Source organism: Staurois parvus, unplaced genomic scaffold (assembly GCF_062004578.1).
Source record: "Staurois parvus isolate SC_StPar_1 unplaced genomic scaffold, SC_StPar_1.0 ptg000315l, whole genome shotgun sequence".
Lineage (NCBI taxonomy): Eukaryota > Metazoa > Chordata > Amphibia > Anura > Ranidae > Staurois > Staurois parvus.
Genome location: NW_028318111.1, coordinates 145,889 through 164,586, shown reverse-complemented (window position 1 = coordinate 164,586; position 18,698 = coordinate 145,889). Strand labels below are relative to the sequence as shown.

The 18,698-nt window shown below is 41.8% G+C and overlaps 1 protein-coding gene across 1 annotated transcript in view; it reads left to right on the top strand.

The window, feature by feature from the left end:
• The window catches only part of SLC23A3 (solute carrier family 23 member 3), an 87,233-nt gene that overhangs the window by 6,794 nt on the left and 61,741 nt on the right, over nt 1-18,698 (top strand). The window contains exon 2 of the mRNA XM_089683561.1: nt 6,792-6,943. Within this exon, the coding sequence (XP_089539687.1) occupies nt 6,792-6,943 (152 nt within the window). The remainder of the gene's footprint in view (nt 1-6,791; nt 6,944-18,698) is intronic.

Genomic DNA, 18,698 nt, shown 5'->3' with positions numbered 1-18,698 from the left:
TAATCTTTAGCAATAAAACCTGCAAGCTGATTGGTTTCCATGCAGAAGTATACAAGATTCTGAGTGAACCCGTTTTAGTAAATAAACCCCCATCTGTCTTCCACATTTTTGTTAACATCTCTACCCCAGCGATTTGACAATTCACTCCTTCAGCCATGTAAATTGAGGAAACACACCTTTTTCAAGCTTCCTGCTACCAAAAACTGAATTATTATATATTATTATTGAACAGGATGGTTGCACATCTTTCTATTTCAATATTTTTATTAAGAAAGTTTTTATTTTAATAATACAACAAGCTTAAGATACGCCCACGCAGGAGCAGAGCAGAACAATAACACACATAAACAGATACATCCTGCTGACTCGTATTATCCAAATAACGGAATGTCCAATGACATAAAGGAGGGACGGCAAAAAGCCAAACCAAATAGTAGCAGCAGCAATCCTGCATATTACCGGGAAAAAAAAACTGATAGAAAAAAGGGAAAAGAAAATAGAAAAACATAGAAAAAAATAAGGAAAAAATAAAGATTCAGAGAGAAAACATGGAAGAAAAGAAGACTAGAAGAATCACGGATCCAGGGCTAGCACAGGCAATGACTATGAGAGGCCATAACTAGTAGGAGGCAGGGATGGCAAGGAATAACGTATCCAAGGTTCTCAAACCTTAAGGAATCTCAGATGAGTATCTTTAAGAACGCTAGACATCTGTTCATTGATCAGCATAGCATTCATCCTGGTCTTCACGCCCTGGAAGACAACTGAAGGGGTTCTCCAAGCTTGAGCTATAGCACGTTTGGCCGAAATAATTAGGTAGGATGCCAATTTCTGCTGGGACCTAGACAGACCCAAAATTGGGCAATGCAGGAGGGTCACCCTTGCATCCCTACAGACCGTAATATGAAATAACGTTTGCAGCAAACCAAAAACCCTAGACCAGAAGTCTATCAATTGTTGGCATGACCACCAAATGTGCAAGATGTCCCCACGTAGACCACAGTTCCGTAACCACTTATTTCCACCAGTCGGGTTAAAGTGAGCAGTTTGAGCCGGGACCCAGTACCACCGCAGGAGAACTTTGCAGGCTGCCTCAAGAGTGACGGTAATGAAGGAACATTTCGCTACCATCCCCCAGGCCCTACTCCAATCCGCCGCAATCGAGAAACCCAGATCTCGCTCCCATTGAGAGACATGGTTGCACATCTTTCACACCTCCCACCTGTTTTTGGACCATCAACATCTGCCTTGACACATTCTCTGGTGATTGGATTCAAGTTCTGGTGTTACCTGTGTGGATATAAATGTTGGAGTATCTTTCTGACACTTGTTAGAACCAATGAAGTGGCTTGGAGAATCTACGAAGCATCTTCAACAATTCAAATCAAGTCCAAATGAATGTAATTACTACTTAGATATACCATATCCTGGATAAAGGAGAACTTGTGCAATACAGATAGGAGGTAGGGATGATGGCTGGCTACATTGAAGGATTTGCACACGTATATGGTGAGAATGTGAGATCGTATGTTCATTTCTAGAGATGAGCGAATCGAACATGACGAAGTGGAATTTGTTTCGAAGATTTGGAAAAATTCGATTCGCGACGAATCCGAAGATTAGCAAACTTCGGATGCACGAATCGAATTTTCCCAAAAATTGCGGCGACATGTGTGGCGACAGGAGAAAATGGACAGAGAAGATGGGGCGGGGATCTCTGGGAAGGCGCGCAGACAAGGCGCGCTGACCCATAATGCATTCATGAGTCATGAATCATGACATGTGATCGCATTAGCCAATCAGCAGCCAGCCAGCCAGCACTGTGTAATGGTGGAGCTATAAATCGCGGCCATCTTCGAATTCTCCATTAGCCTCCGGTCATTCAAGAGAGACAGACCTCTGTGTATTGAGGGACAGAGTTAGGGCCACAGAGACTTTAGGGCCACAGAATCGTTACTCAGGGACACAGAATTGTTACTCAGGGACACAGAATTGTTACTCAGGGACACAGAATTGTTACTCAGGGACACAGAATCGTTACTCAGGGACACAGAATCGTTACTCAGGGACACAGAATCGTTACTTATTGTACGTTCAAAGAGTTAAATCCATTTAGACGCCGGCTGGCGGTAATATTTTTTGGGTGATTAGTGCATTCCAGTGACATAAACGTACAGTTTCCAGCCAACGGCAAGCTGCAGTTGACCGATTGTGTACAATAAACTGACTTTCTGCTTCACAACCACTATTGTACGTTCAAAGAGTTAAATCCATTTAGACGCCGGCTGGTGGTAATATTTTTTGGGTGATTAGTGCATTCCAGTGACACAAACGTATAGTTTCCAGCCAACGGCAAGCTGCAATTGACCGATTGTGTACAATAAACTGACTTTCTGCTTCACAACCACTATTGTACGTTCAAAGAGTTAGATCCATTTACACGCCGGGTGGCGGTAATATTTTTTGGGTGATTAGTGCATTCCAATGACATAAACGTACAGTTTCCAGCCAACGGCAAGCTGCAATTGACCGATTGTGCTAAATAAACTGACTTTCTGCTTCACAACCACTATTGTACGTTCAAAGAGTTAAATCCATATACACGCCGGGTGGTGGTAATATTTTTTGGGTGATTAGTGCATTCCAGTGACATAAACGTACAGTTTCCAGCCAACGGCAAGCTGCAATTGACCGATTGTGCTAAATAAACTGACTTTCTGCTTCACAACCACTATTGTACGTTCAAAGAGTTAAATCCATATACACGCCGGGTGGAGGTAATATTTTTTGGGTGATTAGTGCATTCCAATGACATAAAGGTACAGTTTCCAGCCAACGGCAAGCTGCAATTGACCGATTGTGCTAAATAAACTGACTTTCTGCTTCACAACCACTATTGTACGTTCAAAGAGTTAAATCCATATACACGCCGGGTGGTGGTAATATTTTTTGGGTGATTAGTGCATTCCAGTGACATAAACGTACAGTACTATTGTACCGCCACCCTGCGCCATGTGCCTCTGTCGTCTGCTCACGCTGCTGACGGCTTCCGCTTTTTAACCGAGGCCTGTGTTTGGCTTCCGAATACTGCTGCTTCCACCGCCACCCTGCGCCATGTGTCTCTGTCGTCTGCTCACGCTGCTGACAGCTTCCGCTTTTTAACCGAGGCCTGTGTTTGGCTTCCGAATACTGCTGCCTCCACCGCCACCCTGCGCCATGTGCCACTTTCAGGTCTCCTTACACTGTTGGTGGGTTCCATTTTGTGATAGGGTGCTGTATGGCCTTCCATTGCTGCTGCCTCCACCGCCACCCTGCGCCATGTGTCTCTGTCGTCTGCTCACGCTGCTGACGGCTTCCGCTTTTTAACCTAGGCCTGTGTATGGCCTTCAATTGAAGCTGCTTCTGCTCCGCCACTCTGCCATTGGACTCTTGATAGTCGTCTCCCCACGCTGCTGCTGGGGGGACTTTTTAACATAGGCCTCTGTATGGCCTTCAATTTTAGCTGCTTACGCTCCGCCACTCTGCCATGGGCCCCTGTACCGCCTCCTCATGCTGCTGCCAGGCCCTTAATCTGTCATGGGCCCCTGTACCGCCTCCTCATGCTGCTGCCAGGCCCGTAATTGGCATGGGCCCCCGTACCGACTCCTCATGCTGCTGCCAGGCCCGTAATCTGTCATGGGCCCCTGTACCGCCTCCTCATGCTGCTGCCAGGTCCAGAGTGTGTCATGGGTCCCTGTACGGCCTTCCATTGCTGCTGTCTCCATCGCCACACTCTGCCATGTGCCACTTTCAGGTCTCCTCACACTGCTGGTGGGTTCCATTTTTTCATAGGGTGCTGTATGGCCTCCCATTGCTGCTGCCTCCACCGCCACACTGTGGCTCCACACTCTGGTTTTGGCCCCGTGACTGCCCAAATGAGTGAAGTGTGCGGTGATTCTAAGATCGACGGCACTCATCTGCATGTCATACTGACTGACAGTATTATTTCTCTTCCCCAGCAGACTCCAAGGGCATTTAAATTAAAGGTACAGTGTTCTGCACTAATATAAAGGCTCTCTGAAGCCTAGAAACACCCTTTTTATAAGTTAAATTCGCAGCGAATATATTCGCCTCGAATCAAATTTATTCCGCGAATTCGGCGAATCAGCCGAATCGAATTTTTGAATACTTCGCTCATCTCTATTCATTTCCTATGCAGCACATAAAAACCACAGTTTTTATGTGCTGCAGCAACAGCGTGTGACGTCAGCAAGTGCGGCTCCACCCAACGCGTTTCGTGCGCATGCACGTCTTCGTTGAGCATACCCCTGAAGACGTGCATGTGCACGAAACGCGTTGGGTGGAGCCGCACTTGCTGACGTCACGCAGCCGTTGCCAAAGGTCGGAACGGCGGCCATCTTGGTACTCTATTTTACCTTCTTTCTTACTTGTTTCCACGTGGATTGTCTTTTATTCATTATCTAATAAAATACTACACTATGTACTACATTTGGCTCCTGTGGTGAGCTATTCCTCATAGGGGAGGGTCCACCTGCGTTTTTTTGCCCTTGGCTGAGCATCCCCTGCAGAGGCTTCATTGCTGTTACCTGTACCCAGATGAGATGTGCTTACATGCTGTTTACCAGTAGATGTCTGGTGAGTGTACATCTGACAGAGGTGGTGGATTCCGTACTGGATCACTTCACAATATTTCACCGTGATTGCCGTACTTATATCCTTACAGACAATTTATAGCTCTTACTCCACTGATATTTTATGGACTTTATATATTCTCACTTTTATGCTGCACTTTACTGTTTCACATTTATTGAATGATTTATTGAACATTGTTTATGTTTGATTTTTATATGCGGCACTTGACTGTTCCGCTGATCTTTTTTTTTTTTCGCTATATGTCAGATTGATTTTGCACTTTATTTTCACTATAATATCATTCTTTTAGTGCTGCACTTTCTATATATTTATCCATAAGGAGTTGTTACGTATACCTTGGTGTTTGCTGCTTTATAGTTCCAGCGCTCGCCTACGCTTGATATTTATATATGTTCATTTCCACATTGTATTTCAGTTGTTTTAAGACTACTTATTAGGGCTCATGTACACTGCAGCTGATAAGCTCACGTTTAGGAGCTGTTCTGTGTTTTTTTCAGCAGCCCCTGAACTCTCCCTAATGATTTCCTATGTGTCCATGTACACATCGTCGTTTACAGGCAGGTGAGTTTACAGTCATTCTGAACGCAGAAAACTTGCGTTCAGCAGTCGATTTTATCAGCGTTTCAAATGCAAAACGCTTGTAAACGCGGCAAATTGCGTTTATAAGTGTTTGCGTTTGAAATTTTTTTTTAACTCTTTCAGTTCCCGAAGCTGTCCAGAGCCTTTTTTTATCATGAAAAATGCATGCAAAGCATTTTCAAGGTACTCAAATGGACAAAACACTGAACACAGGATGTTCCCACCAAGCTTGTCACACATTGTAATGACCAATTCACACCTCAGACCTCTCCCACCCTTGGAAACAAAAGATATGTTAATGACCATTCAAACCTGAAATTCCTCATGAAGACCCCCTGCCAGGTGACCTTAATGACTCCCTCCAGCAGACACCTTTCCCACCCTTGGAAACAAAAGAAATGTTAATGAGCAACTCACACCTAAGCTAATCTCAACACATACTTCTGTCTCTGCTTCTACTCTCTGTACTTCTCTGAAACAGTCTGAAATTGTTAATAATTTACCACTTTTCAGTGCATTCTGGGCATTTGGGAGGTTCTCCTGTGCTTATCTTTAAAAAACGCTTCTAAATGCAAACGCGGCTAAACGCGTTATGCAAATGCAGCTAAACAGACTTTTTTTAACCTACGTTTTCCAGCAGTCAGTTTCCATCGTTCAGAAGTGTCCTGTGTACATGTTGCCTTAAATTGAACCATCTTGAAGTTTGTAAACTTTGTGAAGACTTGCACATTTTCTTCCCTGAATTTCGGGACCCATAGTCACTATGTGCTGTGAGTAGCTCTGCTGTGTCACACATTTCACAGAGCCCGCCTTCTCAACTACAGAGGTGCTGAGGGGAGGAGTTTCAGGAGGCGGAGTCAGGACGGGAATCACTGCTTGCAGGCAGCAAGGTACCATGGGATATGTAGTCCTTAGAAATGGAAGAGAAGCTGCAAAGCATTCTGGGAGTCCAGGAAGTTGTGGAAAGAGACGTCCAGCAGACAGGCAGCGCTCACAACATGAAAGGAGATGTTTCCAGTAAATGTATATTAAACTGTCAAACATAACTATTGTTTGTTTTGTTATTACAATGCTGATATTATGAAATGAAGGCGTATGTTGTGACTATAGGTCTCTATTAACAGTTCCTCATTTAATTACAATATCATGCTTTTCAGTTAGGCCAGGCCATTCTTCTTTACCCCCGGTTCACACCTATGCGGCCGTGTGGGCCACGTTTTGCACAGGCACGAGAGCCCATTCATTTGAATGAACTCCCGTGTCCCGTGACACGCAGGGAAGAAGTCCCTGCACTTCTTTGGAAAACGCATCCCACGCGGGAACCTCGGTTCCCAGTACGGTTGTGTTTCCCAGTGCGGGCGGCGTGCCATTAGAACTAATGGCACCCACCCGCGGGTCTGCAATTCTCTGTGCGGGTGGTGTGGCTGCACGGATTTTCGTGCAGATCCGCAGCGGCACCATCCGCACAGATGTGAACCTAGGGTAAGAGTAGATCAATGAACAGATTTGTATGTGATGGTTTTTGCTACATATAACAATTCTGATCCATCTGTTCCCAGCACCTCTTGGTCCAGACTTCCCTGCTGTGCACCTGCCATAGCCTTCTCCACCAGAACCTGCGCTTGTCAGCCCCGGACCAGAGCCGTCTATTGGCCAGTAGCCTCTTTGCCTGCGGAATAGCCACCAGCCTACAAAGTGGTCTCGGAACAAGGTAGGGTGCTAAAAACTGATTTCTTATTGGTTCAATGTGAGATCTGACTCCGATTGGGCCATTTCGGAGTACCTCTGGATAGCCACGATTAAAATGCAATGTGAGCTGTTGATTCGGGATGATATTTAAAGTTTCTCCACCTTTTGGGCTGACTATACAGATTACAATCTGATTTTGCAATCTTTAAATCCAACAACTATGGGGTGCAAGGTCCTGCGTAATTGGATACAAACTGACTGGATTACTTAGGTTTTCAACATCAGTTTTGGTAAAGCTCAACTAGATTGTATAGAGATTGTACAATCGGGTTTAAAAATATATGGCCACTTTTATTTGGGCCATATGTTGGTTGACATTATTATTATTATTATACAGGATTTATATTATTATTATTATTATTATACAGGATTTATATATTATTATTATTATTATACAGGATTTATATTATTATTATTATTATACAGGATTTATATATTATTATTATTATTATTATACAGGATTTATATTATTATTATTATTATACAGGATTTATATATTATTATTATACAGGATTTATATTATTATTATTATGCAGGATTTATATATTATTATTATACAGGATTTATATTATTATTATACAGGATTTATATATTATTATTATACAGGATTTATATATTATTATTATTATTATTATACAGGATTTATATATTATTATTATTATACAGGATTTATATATTATTATTATACAGGATTTATATATTATTATTATTATTATACAGGATTTATATATTATTATTATACAGGATTTATATATTATTATTATTATACCGGATTTATATATTATTATTATACAGGATTTATATAGCGCCAACAGTTTGCTCAGCACTTTACAATATAATGGAGACAATACAGCAACAATACAGTTCAATACAAGAGGGTTAGGAGGGCCCTGATCCTTGGAGCTTACAATCTAGGAGACATAGTTTCCTTTCACCAATGCTCATGTCTCACCTCGCACGTATAAATGCATCTGTAAGAAAAGTATGGTCATTTTCACACAGGTGTTCCATATGTCAGTTTTTCATCTGTCCGTTTACGGATGAAAAACAGACCCCCTTGTATTTCTATGGACTTGTGGATGTAAACGGATGATCATCTCACAGGGAGAACATGCAAACTCCAGGCAGGTGGTGCCGTGGTTGGGATTCGAAGCAACAACCCGAGTACTGCCAGGCGGAAGTGCTAACCATTTACAGCCTGGTCTCCTCTCTGCCCCCAAGTCAGTAAAACTGGAATAGAATACCACCGAGGTCATCCCTGGTGTATTTGTTAACTGACTAGGCTTCAACTTTTTTTGGCATGTAGTTTTAAAACAAGCCCGCCTTTATTCTTTCCAGCTCTTTACATATTTAGGTCATTATATTTGTATCATTCTGCATCAATAAAAAGTTAAGTGAAAAGGTGTTTCAGTTTTATGATAAAGCGGATAAGAACGGTGTTATAGTATGTTTGCTTTTCAGCTTCTTTAAATTGGTGTGATTGTTTTTGGTGTGAAAGAATTGGTGCAAAATATTTCTGTCTATGAATTTTTAGTACCCAACGATGGGGCATAAGCATAGTAAAAAATAGTTTTTGTATGTCCTTGCATTGAGCCTGGGTTGATTAGCGCAAGTCAATGCAGCTCAGCGATCTGAGCAAGCTTTTAAAGGGCCTTTTTATAATGATCTCCTTTGGGCTCCGTTCACACTAGCTTTGTCAGCAGGCTTCAGATAGGCGTTTGGGAAGCATTTTTAATGCTTCTCAAATGCCTATGAAAATTCTGCACATGGCAGCACACAGTGCTGTTCACACAGAAGCATTAGCGTCGCATTTCGGCAAAACTGACGCCTATCGAGTCAGGAGGAGTTGAAGCCTCCCATTCAAGTCTATTGTGCCACTCTGCAAACGCCTGCCAGATGTATGCGGTGCGGTTGCAACGCGGTTGCGGAGCGTTAATACCATTTAACTTCATTATAGGAGTTTGTGGTGCGGTTTTAACACTTGGCAACCGCCTCAAAATCGTGCATAGTGTGTTTTGGGAGTGTTTGGGGAGCATTTGAGGAGCGTTAAAAATGCTTCCCAAACGACTGTCTAACGCCTGTCAAACGCTATAAGGGCGTTTGGCAAGAGTTAGAAATAAAGTCCAGTGTGAACAAGCCCTTACTGTATATATTGCTAGATTACACACGCTGTGGCAGTACCCAAATATTGCTTCCCCTTTAATCTTTAAGGTTTCTAAAGCATCTGTTTGCAGAACCAAGCTATCAGCTCGCTTTCTCCCCCTCATTTCCTGTGGATCAGTCTGTTAGCTAAAGGTGCAAACCACAAAAGATTATATCCTGTGTTGTACTGCTTAAAATGTATTTCAAAAGTAAAGTAAAGAGGAAATATATGCATTGTGACGCAATCGTTGGTATATACACATGTAAGATGCTTTTGCAAGGGGACTTAGCTTGCAGACATGAGTCCTTGCTAAGTCCCAGCTGGTAAACAAACGGTTTGTTTTCCTCAAGTTCGTGTCCGGAGTTTTCCTGGTATTCCCAAAGTCGCTACTACAACACTGCAAACCCGCATTGTATGGCCCATTCATAAAATGTGTGCCATGATGTGGAGCATGTGGTTCCCCATGCAGTTCTCTCTGCTTAATGCCGTGGAGACAATCTGTGATTGGAAGAGAGATGGTCATGTGACCTACCAAAGGCTCTCATTTATCGTGGTATAGCTAGTAATGTGTCTTAGATTGTAAGCTGCCAGGATCAGGCCCTCCTATCCCTCTTGTATTGAACTGTATTGTTGCTGTATTGTCTCCCGTTATATTGTAAAGCGCTGAGCAAACTGTTGGCGCCATAAATCCTGTATAATAATAATAATAATATAAATCCTGTATAATATTAAAAATATAAATCCTGTATAATAATAATAATATAAATCCTGTATAATAATAATAATAATATAAATCCTGTATAATATTAAAAATATAAATCCTGTATAATAATAATAATATAAATCCTGTATAATAATAATAATAATATAAATCCTATATAATAATAATAATAATATAAATCCTGTATAATAATAATAATAATATAAATCCTGTATAATAATAATAATAATAATAATAATAAAAATAATAATAATAATATAAATCCTGTATAATAATAATAATATATAAATCCTGTATAATAATAATAATAATAATAAAAATAATAATAATAATATAAATCCTGTATAATAATAATAATAATAATAATAATAAAAATAATAATAATAATATAAATCCTGTATAATAATAATAATAATATAAATCCTGTATATTAATAATAATATAAATCCTGTATAATAATAATAATAATATAAATCCTGTATATTAATAATAATATAAATCCTGTATAATAATAATAATAATATAAATCCTGTATAATAGTAATAATAATAATAATATAAATCCTGTATAATAATAATAATAATGTTTAGCCACATTGAGCTGGACTTGTCCTATAATGTGAAAGACATTTCAAAGCTTATTCAAGCCGCTTCTTGAGTTTTTTTATGACCCTCATTAGAACTGAGGAAATGGTTTGGAGAAACTACACCGCCATACCTTCAACTTTACAGACCAAATCCGGCTGACTTTGTCCAGCTACTACTAGACATTGCCATAAATCATCACATTAATGTTTGTATTGAACACAACTGCTCTGGTGATGCTGGAGGACGGTATTGTGGATGGAAACTCTACTCACTCCGTAGCAAAGGTTTTCTGAAGATTTGCTATTGTTGGCACTAGTACCTTTTTATTTTGTTTGTTTTGTTTGTTTGTTTTTTTTACAGAACATTAAGTAATACAAATATGCCAAGAATGTACAACTGATTAATTGTATTAACTTTTTTGTTGATGGGCAAACAGGTGATTATGTAACCATCACACAATGTTATGTAATTCTTAGATAAACATTGAGGCTCCATGAACACTAGCATATTTTTATCCACTTTCCCGGCGCCCTATAGCAGAAATACCTCTACAGGGCTGCACAAAATCACATATATACCTACATACATACACACATACATACATACATATATATAATTTTGCCGGTGATTCCCCTCTGGCACCCGACGACCGCCAAGTATGACTAATGGTGAAGAGACCTGTATGTAAACAATACAGATCTCTCCCCTGTCAGCTCCAGCACACTGCTTTGTATGGCTCTGCATAGCACAGCCATACAAAGCAATGTGTTTACACAGTGAAACAGACACACAACACACAGTTTACTCTTTGATTGCCCCACATTTTTATTAGCACTGATCACTGTATTGGTGTCACAGGGGATGTCAGTGATAGTCAGTTTCCCCCACTGTCAGAATGGCCGCTGCAGCCCCACTATAAGTCGCTGTTTGCCGCCATTACTAGTACAAAAAAATATATATATATATATACCGCCATTTCACATAAACCAGTTAATTTACAGGTATTGGAATTTCTTTTAGCAAAGACATGGAGCAGAATACATTTTGGTCTAAATTTATGACAAAATTAGATTTTTTAAATTTTTTTACTGGACATGTTTAATAGCAAAAAAGTCAAAAATATTGTTTTTTTTCTGAAAATTGGCAGTCTTTTTTTGTTTATGGCACAAATAATAAAACATGCAGAGGCGATCAAATACCACCAAAAGAAAGCTCTATTTGTGGTCAAAAAAGGACATAGACTTCATTTGGGTGCAGTGTTGCATGACTACACAATTGTCAGTTAAAATAATACAGTGCCACAACGCAAAAAATGGCCTGGTCAGGAAGGGGGGGGGGTAGATCCTCCGGAGGGCACGGAGGTGATTGGAGTCCAATGATTTAGAGGGCTGGCCCAATACTTTTGGCAATATAGTGTGTATATGTATGTGTATATATATAATATATATATAACAAACAATCAATATAATCAAACTGATGCGTGCTTAATAAATATATATAACAGTCTATAAAGTGCAAAAATCAAATGCGTGGTCTGCCAACCTTGTGGCTATCCAGATAAATGCAGTAAAGAGAAAACAGTGATCCCTCTCTCCAGGCATTAAAAGTGGCTAGTGCTCAAAATAAATAAATAAAAATTATATAAATCTGATGCAGTCCAAAATACTTACTACGTTACTATATGTTACTAAATAGTACAGGTGATGAATGTGCCCAAAGTAATACAAAGTGCTTCACTTCTTCATTCCAAAATATATAAGTGCTCTTGGTGACACTCTAATGCAGCGGTTCTCAACCTGGGGGTCGAACGACCATTTCCCAGGGGTCGCCTAAGACCATCGGAAAACACATATTTCCGATGGTCTTAGGAACCGAGACACCGCTCCTGTCTCAGGCGATCTGTGGGCGGGATGATATGCTGCCCCTGTAATCTGGCCACACCTCCGGTATCACTCAACAACTCCGCCTCCTCGCCGCTGATTGGCCACCGGAACTGTAGCTCAGGAGAGGCACACAGGCGGCCAATCACCGGCGAGGAGGTGGAGCTTGGAGAGGAGGAGCCGAGCGGCAGCGCGCGGAGATCGAAGAAGATCGAGGGAGCTGTAGGAGCGAGTGAAGAGAGAGGCCAGAGAAGGAAGACAGCTGACAGGTAAGTGCAAATTTTGCTGCTGCAGCCAGGTATGCAGGCTGTAGATGGGAGAGGGAGAGAGCGAGCCCAGGCTGGAGCAGGAGTCAGCAAGGTAAGTATCAGTGGTGTCAGTGGAAGGGATAGTGCCCCATCATTTGTGTCACTAATACCAACGATGGGGCACTATTCCTCCCCCCACTGACATCAACGATGGGGCACTATTCCTCCCACTGACACCCACAATGGGGCACTATTCCTCCCACTGACACCCACAATGGGGCACTATTCCTCCCACTGACACCCACAATGGGGCACTATTCCTCCCACTGACACCCACGATGGGACACTATTCCTCCCACTGACACCAACGATGGGGCACTATTCATCCCACTGATACCAACGATGGGACACTATTCCTCCCACTGACACCCACGATGGGACACTATTCCTCCCACTGACACCAATGATGGGGCACTATTCATCCCACTGACACCAACGATGGGACACTATTCCTCCCACTGACACCCACGATGGGACACTATTCCTCCCACTGACACCAACGATGGGACACTATTCATCCCACTGACATCAGTGATGGGGCGCTAGTCCTCCCACTGCAAAATTACAGTTATGAAGTAGCAACGAAAATAATTTTATGGTTGGGGGTCACCACAACATGAGGAACTGTATTAAGGGGTCGCGGCATTAGAAAGGTTGAGAACCACTGCTCTAATGAGATAATCCTTGAATGGCTAGAGTGCCTCCTCACCTCTTAGCCTCGACCCCTAGGGGCCAAAGCACTTTAAGTGTTCCACAACTGGACGGATTTCACAACCTGGCTCCAATGGCTCCTCTGGCTCCACTACGATTCCATTCAGCGACTAGCGTCTCTCAACTAAATATTCCACGCCATAGGACTCGAGTAAAGTGGATGTATATGGAGGAATAAACAAAAGAGACCTCCATAGTGCAATACTGCTTAATAAGTATACAAAACGCCAAACAGATGGGCACTCACATTGCTTCCTGTACACTCTTGCTGTTTCCCATGTGCTATGGGTGTACTAGGGGATAAAGGTGTACCAAGATGGCGTTGGACAGGAACCGGAAGTGCGTCTCCGCTCTCCACCGGAAGTACGTCACTGCGCTGTACGCGTTACACCACGGTGTACACGTGGCTTCTTCAGGATTCAGTGAAGCACTTTGTATTACTTTGGGCACATTCATCATCTGCACTATTTAGTAACACTATTGTGGACTGCATCAGATTTATATAATTTTTATTTATTTATTTTGAGCACTAGCCACTTTTAATGCCTGGAGAGAGGGATCACTGTTTTCTCTTTACTGCATTTATCTGGATAGCCACAAGGTTGGCAGACCAGGCATTTGATTTTTGCACTTTATAGATTGTTATATATATTTATTAAGGACGTATCACTTTGATTATATTGATTGTTTGTTATCTCATATCCAGGGGCGGACTGACCATTTGGAAACTCGGGCACTGCCCGAGGGCCCGGGGTCAGTAGGGGGCCCCATGAGATGCCCCTGGTACCTTTTTCATAGGCTTTTTTGAGTTCGGGCAAGGACACAGGGGCCCCATGATCCCCTATTGCCCGGGGGCCCCATGAGTTGTCAGTCTGCCCCTGCTCATATCAATCACTGAGTGTTTATTTATGTATTTCACATTGCACAGTTTTTTTAACGTATATATGGATTTAGATTTTTAGCACAGCCTTAATTTATTTAAAGTTTGATATATATTAATATTGCACTTTGGATATTTTCTTAGCGCTTCACCATTTGTTGGCATTTGTTGGAATATCCTGTGGTATAGGGAATAGGTGATAGCAGCTGGCACGGTTATTAGAAGTGTTAAGCGCAGGAGGATTTCTTTATTATTTGCTAATATATATATATATATTTATATATATACATACAGGTGTACCTCGGTTTATGAATTTAATGAGTTCTCCAGGATGTTTCATATTGCGAAAAATTCATAAACCAAAAATGTGGTTTCCCATAGGAATGCATTGAAAACCAATTAATCCATTCCAGAGGTCAGAAAAAAGTTTTTAAAAAGTCGCTGTCGCTATAGGTCAGAGAATCAGCTGTCACTTTCCCCCCAGCTAAAAGAAAGTTTCCTTTTATTTTATTTCCCCAAAAAACAATGTTTCCTTTTAGTTTGTTTCCCGAGATAAAAGAAACAAAGTATCCTTTATCTCAGGGGAAAGTGACAGCTAATTCTGTGAACTATAGTGAAGAAAAAAAAAAAGCCGGCAATTACATTTAAAAATCGGCACCGGCATACACTTCGTATTGTGAAAATTCGTAAACCGAGGCATTATTTTCAATGGCTTTTCATTCGTAAACCGAAAATTACATTAACCGAGGCGTTTGTAAACCGAGGTACACCTGTATATGTATATATACAGTGGGGCAAAAAAGTATTTAGTCAGCCACCAATTGTGCAAGTTCTCCCACTTAAAAAGATGAGAGAGGCCTGTAATTGGCATCATAGGGAGACCTCAACTATGAGAGACAAAATGAGAAAACAAATCCAGACAATCACATTGGATGATTTGGAAAGAATTTATTTGCAAATTATGGTGGAAAATAAGTATTTGGTCAATATGAAAAGTTCATCTCAATACTTTGTTATATATCCTTTGTTGGCAATGACAGAGGTCAGACGTTTCCTGGAAGTCTTCACAAGGTTGGCGCACACAGTTGCTGATATGTTGGCCCATCCTCCATGCAGATCTCTAGAGCAGTGATGTTTTGGGCCTGTCGCTGGGCAACACGAACTTTCAACTCCCTCCAAAGGTTTTCTATGGGGCTGAGATCTGGAGACTGGCTAGGCCACTCCAAGACCTTGAAATGTTTCTTACGAAGCCACTCCTTCATTGCCCGGGCGGTATGTTTGGGATCATTGTCATGTTGTAAGACCCAGCCACGTTTCATCTTCAATGCCCTTGCTGCAGGAAGGAGGTTTGCACTCAAAATCTCACGATACATGGCCCCATTCAATCTGTCCTGTACATGGATCAGTCGTCCTGGTCCCTTTGCGGAGAAACAGCCCCAAAGCATGATGTTGCCACCCCCATGCTTCACAGTAGGTATGGTGTTCTTTGGATGCAACTCAGCATTCTCTCTCCTCCAAACACGACGAGTTGTGTTTCTACCAAACAGTTCTATTTTGGTTTCATCTGACCATATGACATTCTCCCAATCCTCTTCTGGATCATCCAAATGCTCTCTAGCAAACTTCAGACGGGCCCAGACATGTACTGGCTTAAGCAGGGGGACACGTCTGGCACTGCAGGATCTGAGTCCCTGGCGGCGTAGTGCGTTACTGATGGTAGCCTTTGTTCCGTTGGTCCCAGCTCTCTGCAGGTCATTCACTAGGTCCCCCCGTGTGGTCCTGGGATTTTTGCTCACCGTTCTTGTGATCATTTTGACCCCACGGGTGAGATCTTGCGTGGAGCCCCAGATCGAGGGAGATTATCAGTGGTCTTGTATGTCTTCCATTTTCTAATTATTGCTCCCACAGTTGATTTGTTCACACCAAGCTGCTTGCCTGTTGCAGATTCAGTCTTCCCAGCCTGGTGCAGGTCTACAATTTTGTTTCTGGTGTCCTTCGACAGCTCTTTGGTCTTCACCATAGTGGAGTTTGGAGTGTGACTGTTTGAGGTTGTGGACAGGTGTCTTTTATACTGATAAGTTCAAACAGGTGCCATTGATACAGGTAATGAGTGCAGGACAGAGGAGCCTCTTAAAGAAGAAGGTACAGGTCTGTGAGAGCCAGAAATCTTGCTTGTTTGTAGGTGACCAAATACTTATTTTCCACCATAATTTGCAAATAAATTCTTTCCAAATCAGCCAATGTGATTGTCTGGATTTGTTTTCTCATTTTGTCTCTCATAGTTGAGGTCTACCTATGATGCCAATTACAGGCCTCTCTCATCTTTTTAAGTAGGAGAACTTGCACAATTGGTGGCTGACTAAATACTTTTTTGCCCCACTGTATATATACAGTTGCAAGAAAAAGTATGTGAACCCCTTGGGATTGCGTGGAGTTTTGCATGAATTGGGCATAAAATGTGCTCTGAACGTCATCTAAGTCACAACAATAGAAGAACACAGTCTGCTGAACATAATACTACACAAACATTAGATGTTGCCATTAGATTAGCTGGACTGGTGGTACCCCCTTATCCACAGCCCTGATCCTAGGCAATGGACTGTGTATTGCTATTGATGCACACAGCGTATGGACACACAATTTTAGCGCAGTAGTAACATTGTTATTGAAAGTAGGTAGGTGGTCTTTTTCCTTTTCCTTGGGGGCCCCCTCAAGATACCAACGGTCACACCTGGACACAGCTACGAGATCCAATTTGTGGTTAAAACTTTTCAGAAGTGAGAGTAAACCTTATCTGCTTTTTTGTACGGTTTGCAAAAACACTCATTTCTACATGAAGCTGAGATAGACAGTTTTGTTAGTGTGCACACATCTCATATATATATATTAAACTAGCATCTTGTATTAGTGTATACAAAATGGATTCAGCTATATTCCATTTAATCCTTTCAGTCCCCTCTTTTATCACATAGAGATAACACTTTTCATTGACTTACTCTCCCTATCATCTCAATCCCATGCATTTCCTCATATTGTTGAAGCAAAAACATTTCCTCCCTTTCCTTCTCATTAATTCTCATTTTGATACACATGATCATTCAGTTGTGATGAGGTAACCCCTCACCCATCCTGAACTCCCAGAGGGTTTCTGAACCACTGGCTCCTTTCTATCATATGAAATCTCCAATAGAAACCATAGTGGGACGATGATAATAGTCACTATTGATAAGATAATAATCAAGTTCATCCAGTCCTCACGGGGATCCAATAGGTTGGATAGCAATGTTCTTGGCTCCTTCTTCTGTTGGTTGATCAGCTTGCTTGTGTCTCTCATCTTGGGAAATCCTTTTTACTCTTGATGCATGGATCCAGGTGCCTGATCCTTCAGTAAGAACAGCTGTACGTGTAATGGCCACGATCACTGTAGGTTCTCCAAACCGGGGTCTCACCCTTGGATCCAGTCTTCGGATCACCACTTGATCACCTACCTTGAAGGGGTGGGTTGGTTGATCTGCAGGTAAAGGAAAAGAGGCGGCAACATCACAATATTCCCTATTCAGCTTTTCACACAATGCTTTTACATATTCTGCCTGTATCACCTCTAAATCTCCTTTCTACCACAGAGGGGGTTGCTGTCTAGTCCAAGGGGTAGGGAATGGTCTGCCCATTAGTATCTCAAAGGGAGACAACTTACTCCGTTTATGAGGTGTCATCCTTATTTCAGCTAGTATAGCAGGTAATACAGCTGGCCAATTCTTCAGAGTCCCTCCTGTGGCTTTCACTAATTTATCCTTAAGTGTTCTATTCATTCTTTCCACTACTCCAGAACTCTGAGGGTGGTAAGGAATATGGAGCTTCCATTGAATACTCAAAGCCTTTGAGACTCCCTGAGTCACTGCTGCAGTAAAAGCTGGTCCCTGATCGCTTTCTATGAACAAAGGAGAACCCCATCTAGGGATGATTTCCTTACACAAAACCTTGACCACTGTCTCTGCTGTTTCATTCCTACATGGGAAAGCTTCTGGCCAACCTGAAAATCTGTCTACTACCACCAACAACTTATCTCCTTCTTTTGATTTAGGGAGATGTGTAAAATCTATCTGTAGATGTGTGAATGGTGCCTCAGGGGGTGTTAAATGTTCATGTTTCCCATGCTGGCCATGCCCAGGGTTGTTTTGTAAACAAGTAAGGCACCTTCCCAATGTTTCCTCCACCAAATCATGGAGAAACCATACACAAAACTGTTTGCGCATTTCTTTCTCAACTAACTATTTTCCCTTATGACCTACACCATGAAAATTTTGAATGAATAATACAGCAGCTGCCTGTGGAAGTCCTACAATCCCCTCTTTTAACATAAGACCATGTTTGTCTTGTGTCAAACCTCTGCTAGCCCAAAAATCAACTTCACTCTCAAAGGCTTGTGCCTGCAGTGTTCCTAAAAACTCATTTGACAGTAGGGATGGAGTGGACAACATTACCATAGA